Source organism: Medicago sativa, chromosome 4 (genome assembly GCF_051527215.1).
Source record: "Medicago sativa cultivar Bolivia chromosome 4, Bolivia_mono, whole genome shotgun sequence".
NCBI lineage: Eukaryota > Viridiplantae > Streptophyta > Magnoliopsida > Fabales > Fabaceae > Medicago > Medicago sativa.
The window spans coordinates 78,007,457-78,019,684 of record NC_140752.1 but is presented as its reverse complement, the minus strand read 5'-3'; the positions used below and the strand labels follow the sequence as shown (position 1 = coordinate 78,019,684).

Sequence of the window (12,228 nt, the reverse complement as noted above, 5' to 3'; positions counted from 1 at the left end):
ATAAAAGTTGTGACGTTAGAGTTTGAAAAATGGAAAAGAGAGAGAATTTAATTATTTGTTTACTTATTTTATGCTATGTGTTTTTGTTTGGTACAACTCTATATTAAAAATGAATTTAATTAGTATACGTTGTTAGTGTAAAATTGTTTTACACATACATCAAATGATGAGTTATCACGTCAATTAATGAATACAAAAAACATAAGTTGTCATATAAATTAATTGAAGTGACAAAACATATGTAAAATAATTGTACACTGACGTATTATACTAATTAAACTCTAAAAAATATACAAAATTAATATACTTCCTCCATCCGTATTTATACGTACCCATATCCCTAATAAAAAGAAAAAGTATTTATTGGAAGGAAAAAAAGTCCCTCAATATTAAACTTGTTTTTTTGGGTGTTAACCCTCGGGTTTATAGGGGGAAAAGATCCATAATAATATGAAGTTCGATCACGAGATAAATAAAAACCGAGCAAAAATTGTTCCATCTTGGATCAAATGAACATATCAACATTTTTTAATATATGTGAAATTTGATACGGAGACTTGTATATGTAGGAACCAAGTGATATGAGAGTACTTAAATATTCCCGTTGATCTCAATTATAAATAAAGATTCATTGTCCTTATTAGCATTACTCAATTGATAGAAACAATAAATTCTTTCAAAAAAAAAAAATTGATAGAAACAATACATTCTAATATACAGGTGCCAGAGTTTAAACCATTGACACCCCACTTATTCATTTTAAAGGTGAATTCTAGCCACTAGACTATTTGACAAAAAAAATTCATTTTTCATATTTATTGAATAATAACAAACAAATGCATCTCATTTTTTTTGGTCAAGTAACCTAGTGGTTAGAGCTCATACATTTTAAATGAGGAGAAGTGGGGTGTTCAGAATTTGAATCATAATCCCTGCATATAATATGCAATATCTCCTACCAACTAAGCTAAACTCACGGAGATTATGTCTCTCATTTTTAACATTGGCCAAATATATTGAAAACACGTTATCAATATTTTGTATTCAAAGTTTCTAAATAATATACTCTCTTATCACAATTATAAACGAAAATATATTTTTAGGTTCATTAAATAAGTGATATATGAGATATATATTATAAACCATATACTATACACTTGTTAGGGACATATAACTAATGCAAATTAACTACGATATATATGAGATATGATTGCATTAAGTGAGATTACTACTCAATGCTAAGTTAATACTCGCTCTGATCTTATTTATAAGAGACAATTAAGAAGTACACAAAATTTTATGTATTTAATCCAATTTTTTAATCCAATACATTAACTTTTATTGAACCAAATTTCTACGGGAGGGAGCATTCTTTTATAGGAAGTAATAAAATTAATATTAATTTTTGTTCATATTTTTCACAATAAGCACGAGAGAAAAGTTACATGTATGCTCTAAAACTAGTCTAGATTCAATGTATATAAGCCGATAATTCTGGTTTTGCTCTTACAAATTTTCCTCCATATGTTATTTTTTTGTCACTCTAAACAAGAGAAACGCAAGAAACCAAACAGAGCAACATCAACATGGGAGAAGTTGATCCTGCTTTCGTTCAAGAGCTAGAGCACAGACCAAAACTGTCCATCATTGAAGCCAAAGGAATTCCCGTAATTGACATCTCACCAATACTCCACCATGAAGTTCAAGATCAATCTGCCATTGAAAGCTTAGTGAAGGAAATTGGAAGTGCATGCAAAGAGTGGGGTTTCTTTCAAGTCACAAACCATGGAGTCCCTTTGAATCTCAGGCAGAGACTGGAGGAAGCTGCTAGATTGTTCTTTGCTCAGAGTTTGGAGGAGAAGAAGAAGGTTGCTAGAGATGAGATCAATCCAACTGGTTATTATGATACAGAGCATACCAATAATGTAAGAGACTGGAAAGAAGTGTTTGATTTTCTCGCAAACGATCCCACTTTGGTTCCTCTGAATTCTGATGAAAATGATGATCGAGTTATTCAATTGCCAATTCCATCCCCTCAATACCCTTCACATTTCAGATAGTTATGATCATCTTCAATCTATATGATAGTTACTCCAACAAGGCACAGACACAACCTCTAATGTCAAAAAATACATGACACTATATACATTGATTCATTATATTAAATAAAATATGAAGATTATTTATATGGTAGTCTTTCAACTTTATTTATTTATTTATTTATCTTCAATCAAAAAATTTTAAAAATGATGTAATCATATTTAATGTTTTTAACCATCCATTGATCATCACTGTTTCTCAAATTTTAACTCTATAGATGTACCTAAAAAGTGTCCAACTTAATGTCTAGGTGTGTTGATAATTTTTATTTAGAACCCTTGTTTTTGAAAGAAATGAACGACTGAGATTGGTAGGGGAAGCTTGTTCGAACGTTGCTGACTCGCTGATTGGCGGCCGTGTTTCAATGGGGAGGGTCAAAGAAGCTGAGAAGATCTTTTATGGATTGAGAGATAAAACTCTCATCTCTAATAATTTGATTTGATGATTAAAGGTTATGCGATGAGTGGACAGTTTAAAAAATCGGAAAAATTGTTCGAGAAAATGGGTCTCAAACATTTAACCTCCTTAAATACTATGATTACTGTGTATTCCAAGAACGGTGAACTTGATGAAGCTGTGAAGCTTTTTGAAGGGTGAAAGAAATTGTGTAACGTGGAATTTAATGATGTCGGGTTACATTCATAATGGTCAGCACAGTGAGGCATTGAAATTATATGTGACTATGCGCAGATTTTCAGTTGAGTATAGCAGATCAACATTCTCTGTCCTATTTCGTGCTTGTGCGTACCTCTGTTCTTTTCAACAAGGACAATTGCTTCATGCACACTTAGCCAAAACGCCATACCAGGAAAATGTTTACGTTGGAACTGCTCTTGTGGATTTCTATTCCAAATGTGGTCACTTGGCCGATGCTCAAAGGTCATTCACCAGCATCTTTTCACCTAATGTAGCAGCATGGACGGCTCTTATAAATGGTTATGCATACTATGGATGTGGATCTGAGGCGATTTCACGCTTCCGCTCAATGTTAGATCAAGGCATTGTTCCAAATGCTGCTACCTTTGTAGCTGTTCTTTCCGCCTGTAGCCATGCCGGTCTAGTTGATGAAGGTTTGGAATTTTTTCACTCAATGCAGATGACCTACAGAGTAACCCCAACAATAGAGCATTACACATGCGTGGTGGATCTTCTTGGTCGGTCAGGCCGTGTGAAAGAAGCGGAAGAGTTAATCATACAAATGCCTATCAAAGCAGATGGTGTAATTTGGGGAGCTTTGCTTAATGCCTCGTGTTTCTGGAACAACGTGGAAGTGGGAGAGAGAGCTGCTAAGAAGTTGTTTAGTATCTGCTTTTGTTATTCTGTCTAATATGTATGCCCTACGGGGTAGATGGCGGAAGAAAACAAAAATCAGGAAAAGGTTACAGAGTTTGGAATTGAGAAAAGATCAAGGGTTCAGCTGGATAGAGTTGAACAGCAATGTTCATCTGTTCTCTGTAGAAGATAAAACACATCCTTATTCTGATGTTATTTACAAAACTGTAGAGCATATAACCGCAACCATTAACTCTATCGTACCGTTCAATTATCTCTATAGCAGCAATGACAGATAGTGTTTCTAATGCAACCTGCTTTTTATGATCTTATCTTTCTTTCAGATGTGGCCACTTAAATATTTTCAGTGAAGCACACAGTTTCCTAAAAGGTGAGTTTTTCAAACTTATTGAATGGGTTAGGTTTTGCAAAATTAGTTTCAGTTAAAAAATGATTTATACACTCATACTGAAATTGCAGTTATTGGGAAGAACCCAAATTTCACATTGAGAAGAGTTTATAAGAAGAGGCACTCGTCACCTTACATTACCAAGAAGTGGGAATCATAGAATTAGAATACCAGGTCTATAAAATACAAAGTAGTGTTTGTGTCAATTTTCTAGACTGAGAGTGCAATTAAAATATTGTTTGTGGTAAGTGACAGTTGGACTTCAATTTTTGTCAATTCTAGAGGATCAAACCAAACAATCGATGTAGAACTTTTGTTTGTGAATTGTATATGAAAAATCACAGTTGTAAAATTGGTGGTACTAGAAAAAGCACTATTTATGGACAAAATATCGACATGATTGAACAATTGTACCACTTTTCAAATAGTAGGTTCATGAGACAAACGGTTTATATTATGGATATAGTTATGGGGATTTCTCTTGTACAACCAACGACAAAGAAATTTGATGATGACATTATCCTACTTTAGAAGCTCAAATTGTATTCCAAGGTCCACATGAGAATGTGCTTCAGTTCTTTGAATACATAGGTTTTAGATGTCCCGAGAGAAAAATAGTTGCTGGTGTTTTACTAGCAACAATATTAGTTAAAAAAAGATGAACCTTAAAACTATGTTTTGGTTCCTAAAACTATGCATCCCTTTAATTAATTCATTTTACGCAGGAGAGAAGCTCATGAGATGATACATGACAGATCTTGGAGTTTCCAATGATAAGAGTCAAACCTTAGTGAAAGACACTACAATTTCAAAACAGCAAAGCAATGCTTTTATATTAATACTTTGTATTGGGTTCTTTAAAACAATAACGCTAGAGGGTACTATTCAATCCAGACAAAAATTCCATGGCTATTCTTTATTCTGTTGAATTTTTATAAGTATAGAAAAGATTTAAGTTTCGTTTAATTATACTACACCCGTGCAATGCGTGGCCTGAATCTAGTTATTAAATATTCTTGGATGGGATATAGTATAATATAATACATACATAGTTTATATACAATTCATTCCATAATGATAATATAAAATATAAGGTGCACAGCACATATATGGTTACACAGCAGCACTCGGCATAGTAATCAATTAATGTTTGAATGAATAGTTTAGTGGTAGCAGGAAACATGGAAGAGGTGGATCAAGCTTTCATTCAAAACCCAGAAAACAGACCAAAACTCTCCATCACTCAAGCTGAAGGCATTCCCGTAATCAACCTCTCCCCAATAATCCACAACACAGTTCAAGACTCCTCCTCTGCCATACAAGCCTTAGTCAAAGAGATATCAAGTGCTTGCAAGGAATGGGGTTTCTTCCAAGTTACAAATCATGGTGTCCCTCCCACTCTAAGGCTCAAAATGGAAGAAGCTTCTAAGATGTTCTTCGCACAGAGCCTGGAGGAGAAGAAGAAGATTATCACAGATGATACCGGTTTGCCTGGTTATCATGATACAGAGCACACCAAGAATGTAAGAGACTGGAAAGAAGTGTTTGATTTTCTCTCTAATGACCCTACCTTGGTTCCTCTGAATTCTGATGAACACGATGATCAAGTCACTCACTGGACTAATCCATCCCCTCAATACCCTCCACACTTCAAGTAATTCATCTCTGTACCATACTAATCATGTTAAATATGTTTCTAGTCCATGCAAAATTATGCACTTTTGAGTTTAGTGCCTTAAAAAATGATGCTATATAAGGACTAAAAACATATTTAACAACTATACTAATTATTCTTTGATATCAAACTCTAAATAATTAGTCCATTCAAAAGGACAAAAAATGATGATATATATATATATATATATATATAAGGACTAAAAACATATTTAACTCTACTAATTATTCTTTGATATCAAACTCTTAATAATTTCAGTTATTATAATTATACTAGCACATAGTTAATGATTTTGTAGCTCGCATCGCACCTGCACCAACACGAACAAAAATCTACATATGCAGTAACATTCAATTACAACTGGTTTTTTTAAATAGCTATTGGTGTCTGCGTGTCAGTATTAGTGTTAGGTTTGGTGTGTGTATATGTGTTGTTGGTGCTTCATAAATGTTTATAATGATGTGAATATGAGCATTGCAGAGTTATTCTTAAAGAGTATATTAGAGAGATGGAAAAGCTAGCCTTTACGTTGCTAGAGCTTATAGCTCTTAGCTTAGGAGTTGAAGCAAAGAGGTTTGAAGAATTCTTCATCAAAAATCAAACTAGCTTTCTTAGACTTAACCATTATCCTCCATGCCCTTACCCTCACCTTGCTCTTGGTGCTGGTCCACATAAGGATTCTGGTGCCTTAACAATTCTTGCCCAAGATGAGGTTGGAGGACTTGAAGTGAAGCGGAAAACAGATCAAGAGTGGGTTCTTGTGAAACCCACACCAGATGCTTATATTGTTAATGTTGGTGATGTCATTCAGGTACCAAACATTAAAGTTTTATGGACTTTTGATCTAATAAATGTTGTCTTCCTATTTTATGATTTGCTTAATTTCTCCTCAAAAAGAAAAAAAAAAAAATGAATTGCTTAATATAACCCCTTAATTAGAGGGTGAGCCATAGCATGACGCTAAGGTCGTTCGTTGCCTTGTGACGTGAAGGTTATTAAATTTTTATATTAAGTGAGAAGTGTCACCGTTTATAAACTCAATTCATGTCTTATCTATTTACATAGGTCACAAATTTCAATCCAATCCTGAAAACAGCTTCTTCAATAGCAGAGATAAGGCTGCATAGGAGCCTAGTGTTCTGGGGACGTCCTAAAGACCTAAACTATTTAACGTGAGAATTGGGTTTATTATTGTTGTAGGTTTGTAGCAATGATGCCTATGAGAGTGTGGAGCACAGAGCGATTGTGAGCACAGAGAAGGAAAGGTTTTCTATTCCCTTCTTTTTATTCCCAGGATATGATGCTGAAGTCAAGCCTTTTGAAGAGCTTATAAATGAGCAAAACCCTTCAAAATATAGGCCATACAAATGGGGTAAGTTTCTTGTTCACAGAAAAGACAGCAATATCAAGAAACTAGATGTGGAGAATCTTCAAATTTATCATTATAAGCTACCCTAGAGCTAGACAGGTTAACAAAATAATGGTCATGCAAACATGTGTCCTTAAGGCATGTATGTTAAAGAATTCAATGTGAAAAGTTTATTGTGTAAATTATGCATTCAATACCTTAAACATTTAAAAACATTTCTCATAAAAATAATAATCAATTAGCCTATGTTTGTATGCAATCTTTATATAATACAAAAGCTTACTTCTATGGGCAATAGTACACGTGGCGTCTCATGTTTCTTCTAGCATTTAATGCTTCTCACACATAAATTGTTGCAATGCATTTTACCTTTGATCAAGAAAGTTGCCTTAATTACATTTTGGTTATATTACATTCATTCCATTTATTTAAAATGAAATAACTATATAACTATATGTATTATGTACGTTTAAATCGAACTTTATTGCTTTATCACCGTAAACTGAATTATTATAAAGATTAGAACAAAAAGAAAAAACCACCTTTACATGTGATCAGACCAAACTAAAGTTTTTATTTCTTTTCCACTCTAATTTTGACTCTAAAATTTTACATATTAGTTAGCCGATGTTTTTTATAATTACTCGGAAATAACTTAATTATCGTATTATCTTTGTGAATTTTTTTAATCTCCGAAAATAATATCGTACGTATATAGGAAAAATCGTTTATAAGTTGTAAACCAAACTGACAAATAAATTAGTTTCTTTTTCTACTAAATTTTCAACCATATTTTAATATCCTACCTATCTTAAAAGAAATAATTTTCTAATTTTTCTTTGAGAAGAAGAGATAAATATCATCTACGGATACACTATTTTGAATCAGAAAAAAATAGCAATTAGTGGTGTCATTTTATTTTTTAGCAATTACACTCTTTGGACTCTAATGTTTTTTTTTGTAACCAAAAAATGTTTTTTGTTTTTATCATATTTTTATTTTTATTTCCGTTTTTTGTACACCATCATGGTATTGCAGTAATCAAGTCATAATTAATTTGGTCAACAAATGATCAATATAGTAACTTATTTTTTATTTTATTTCCGTTATTTTGTACACCATCATGGTATTGCCGCACTCAAGGCATAATTAAGTTGGTCAAATGAGTGGAAATAGTAACCTTTTTTTTTTTTGTAGTATGAGGCTGTAGTACCATTTTTTTTAGAGAGAGGTTTTAGTACCATGTATAAAAGGAATCTGTATTCTTGATTGGAAATAGTTAATTAATATGAGGTTGTAGTAGTAGTACAATGTATAAAAGGAAATAGTTAATTAATAGTTAATTTGCAATCAAATGCTACATTAACGTATACAGGTCCATCCGTTTTTTTATATAATTGACGTATTATTTTGTTGGCCGATCCAATAGTTGTATGACAAGTGTCCATTTTACTTTGGCGGCCAATCGAATTGCAACATACGTTTTATTTTTTGTTTATTCTTTTAGTTTCTTCACATAATAATTAATTTATTAGTTACCGCCTTTAAAAAGTCCATGTTTCATTTGATCATTTTATATGCCATTTTCTTTCTTTTTCACATACTGTTGTTGGTATTAACAAAAGGAAGTGTTGCAATGGCTCTGAGATTGTCTGATAACATCTCTGAGATCAACCCGGTGAAGGAATCATGAACCATAAAAGGCGCTAATTAATTTCATATTATTTAGTGCTTCAATTTGTTAAAAAAAATGTTTAGTGCTTAAAAAAAAGTCACATATTATTCATCGAAAAAAAAGTTAAAACAATTGTGATAAAAATAATTTTTTTTTTCAAAGGAAGTGATAAGAATGAACTTTTTTTGAAGGATATTAAAATCAACTTAATTACTTTTAATTTACTCATATACTTTCTTAAAATGTTGTCATTACTTACGCATTTTTATATTTATATTTATTTTGCACAAGAAGTAATAAATTAAAAATTATACTTAATTTTTTCATCTTTACATTAATAGTGGTGATTTGCTTGAATTGTTTTTCTATAAATATCGGTTCCCATTTAACCATACCTCACACCACTTCTTTGACATTCAGTCAACGAATTCAAAGTTCTTTCAAAATTTTCTATTTTTTTGTGTTTCAACAATTTTCATTTTTTTTCTCATTTTTTTCAAAGGCTCCAAAACCAAAAATTGGTTTAATTTACGAGATTAATTCGTTGACAGAATCATAGAGTGTGGTTTGTATTGTTCACCTTTGGTTTGTTCTTGATGTATCAAACTTCAAGCTTCCATTCTCACTAGCTAGACACGATGATGACAAATGCATTTTTATGCATTTGTAATATTTTTTTTATTATTATAGTTAATTTTTAATTATAAATAATATATCTATATTTATTTATATCTTTTTGATTGATCAATAAACATAAATTTTCAAACATTGAGTTTGATTTGTGTAATTTGATGGTATCAGTTTGATTTTATCATTTGTTACATTTTATTTTTTAAGATGTGATGGAAATGCTTCATGTGCAACAATATTATAAAAGAAAAAAAGGTTAATAAAAAATGATTTGAATTAAACTTGATCATGATGGGTGTGTTCATTCTCGAATTGTTTCTCTTAGTGAAATTTCATTCTTTTAATGACGAGCTATGGGTACTCAAGTCCAAACCGAGCTATGGGTACTCAAATTCCACAGATTGTTTCACTAATGACGAGTTATGGGGTACTCAAATCCAAACCAATCTAGAATAAAACCACACATGTGATAAAAAAAACAGAAAACCACACAAAATCTACACAAAACGATCTAAACTGCATGTAATTTTAATTTTAAATCGATGGGTTGTTGCCTCAAAACTAATTTAAAACACACAACAAGCAGCCTATATTGACGAGCCACTTTTTTATTTTCTTACATAGAAATGTATGTTGTAAATTTGACTATGTTGGTGGGTTCAATTTTCAATTGAAGTGGAATTTGTGGATCAAGAAGTAGAATTTTCAATTATTTTTACCTTCTTTTCTCTTGATTATTTTTCCTTTTTGCTTTACACTTGCACAATATATTAAACGAAAATGATTATTGGACACCCAAACCTCAACCAACCACTAAAGAGAGAAAGAAATAAAGAGTGAAGTGATAGATATTGATAAGTTGGTGATTTACAAAAAGACAGATATAAAGATAAAATAAGATGTTAAATAAGTGTAAAAAAGTTTAGCATAATTATTCGCATTCTTTTAAAAATATATTATTTTATATAATTTTAATAATTTTTCAATTTTTTTGTCAAGTAATAATATCTCAAAATTATAATTTGCTTTAAAATAATTTTGAAATATTAATATTATTTTTAAAAGTGAATATAAAATTAGTTAAAAAATTGATGGCTTAAATAATATTCTATAATTTGAATCTTAAATATTGATAGCTTAAATAATATTACATTAGTGATGTTAAAAAAAATTCCATTTCGATTGGAAGCTTTCTATTTTGTCAACAGTTTCGACCGAAAACTATTCATTATTAATGTAACATTAATTTTTTAAAATATAATTATGATTTCATTAGTTACTCAACAACAACAACTAATCATAATTATATTTTCACAACTTCAAAGACTTAAATGTTCATTTTTTGTTTTTGTTTTGACAAAAGTTCCAATTACTTTTTATAATTGAATAAAGTTTTTGTGTTTGGGAATAAATTGGATAACCCAGTTTTTTTATGGGCTAAAATAGATCTTCACTCTCTTTTATTATGTATTATTATTCTTATTATCAAAAAGATAATAGTAATCGTGAAGGTAATCATCACGGGTTGGATTGCTCATTAGCCTACAATGGGTTGGATCGCACATTAGACTAAGAGCAACCACACAAGTGAAATTGACGCCAAATCATCATCCAAAACACTACAACATTATGTATATTGGTCACTTCACTTACATATTTCTCAACACCTATTCTTGGATCATATGTGGAAATGTAAGCCATAATTGACACATTAACATAGTCATAATTGACACATTAACACATCTCTTTTAAATTTGTGACACTCTGCGTCTGTGATCTGGTGACATAGCCAAATAAGGTGAGACGAAGAAACAATATAGTAAAAATTATGGGTTGATGGTAGTTTCACACATGGCACATTAACATACATCACTTTGTAACTGTGAGACTTTATGCGTCTATGATCTGGTGAGATAGTCAAATAAGGCGAGAGACACAATATTGTAGAAAATATGGGTTAGTAGTGGTTTCATAGAGATACATTTTTGTTCCTTTCTTTCACTAGAAGAGAGACAACAAATTAGAAAAAGAAAGAAGATGAAAAAGGAATTTGAGCATGAGAGAAATGATAAGGGAAAAAAACTAATAAGTGTGTTTTATAAACATGTATTTTATAAAAATGTCACATCAATAAAAAATGTCTAACAAACATGTATTTGATAAACACATCAGAACACATCAAAAAAATATCATTGTCACATCTAGGGGTGTTCGCGGTGCGGTTTGGTTCGGTTTTGAGGCTAAAAGTCATCCGAACCGCAAAATAAAAATGCATGCGGTTTGGTTTGGTTCGGTTGACTTTTAAAATACAATCCGAACCAAACCAAACCAAATCAATGCGGTTTGGGTTGGATCGGCTGGTGCGGTATTTTCGAGACAATTCAATTTTTTTTCCGATATTAAAATCAAGTTAAAAAGTTAAAACGCAACATATTTTCGTTAATGTTACCAACAATGTTTTAAATTTCATCTAACATTACAATTTTATTTTATTCAACAATGTTCACAACTGCATAAATCAAATTAAAAATGTGGACAAAAGTAATCTTATTTTGTAAGAAATAAAAAAAAACGAAGATTTTGTCGTTTTTTAAAAGTTCAAATAGGACATAAATACATTTTTGAAATAAAAAGCAAAGAATTAACTTAACAAGAGAAAATATATGTCATTTTATAAATTTGTCCATTGAGTTTATTTGAGTATTGGTTTAGGTAACATATATTTAATTAGTGTTTTTCATATGTTGCGGTTTGATTTGGATTGGTTTGGTTGGTAAGATAAAAACCGCAAACCAAACCAAACCATGCGGTTGAGTAGAAAAATGATTCAAATACATCCGAACCAAATGCGGTTTTTTGCGGTTTCGGTTTGAGTTGGTTCGGTTTGCGGTTTTTCTATTGGATTGGTTCGGTTTTGAACACCCTCACATCCCACCAAATAACAAAAGTGTAGAAATTTTGTCAAAAAAAAAGTTGGTTAAATTTAAAATAATAAAGGTCGAATAAAAAACTGCATGAAAGCAAATGACATTCAAAAATTAAAATTTAAGATAAAAAAATATAAACAAATGACAAACAAACAAATCATCATAATGTTA

General features: G+C 31.1%; 1 protein-coding gene and 1 pseudogene across 3 annotated transcripts; both read left to right on the top strand.

Moving 5' to 3' along the window:
• Nucleotides 1–1,550: 1,550 nt before the first annotated feature.
• LOC146932185 (fe(II)/2-oxoglutarate-dependent dioxygenase 4-like) lies at nt 1,551–7,007 on the top strand. Of its 3 annotated transcripts, none has more exons than XM_085703821.1 (4): nt 1,551–1,998; nt 5,378–5,435; nt 5,937–6,267; nt 6,657–7,007. In XM_085703821.1, exons 1-4 carry the CDS (start codon nt 1,587–1,589, stop codon nt 6,912–6,914), a joined length of 1,059 nt encoding a protein of 352 aa, XP_085559947.1. In that variant the 5' UTR covers nt 1,551–1,586; the 3' UTR covers nt 6,915–7,007. The 3 variants fall into 3 exon arrangements, with proteins under 3 accessions (XP_085559947.1, XP_085559948.1, XP_085559946.1); XM_085703822.1 differs by having other exon boundaries at nt 1,551–2,024; nt 5,398–5,435; XM_085703820.1 differs by lacking the exon at nt 1,551–1,998 and having other exon boundaries at nt 4,783–5,435.
• Nucleotides 2,247–3,949, top strand: LOC146932186 (putative pentatricopeptide repeat-containing protein At2g01510; annotated as a pseudogene).
• Nucleotides 7,008–12,228: the final 5,221 nt, after the last annotated feature.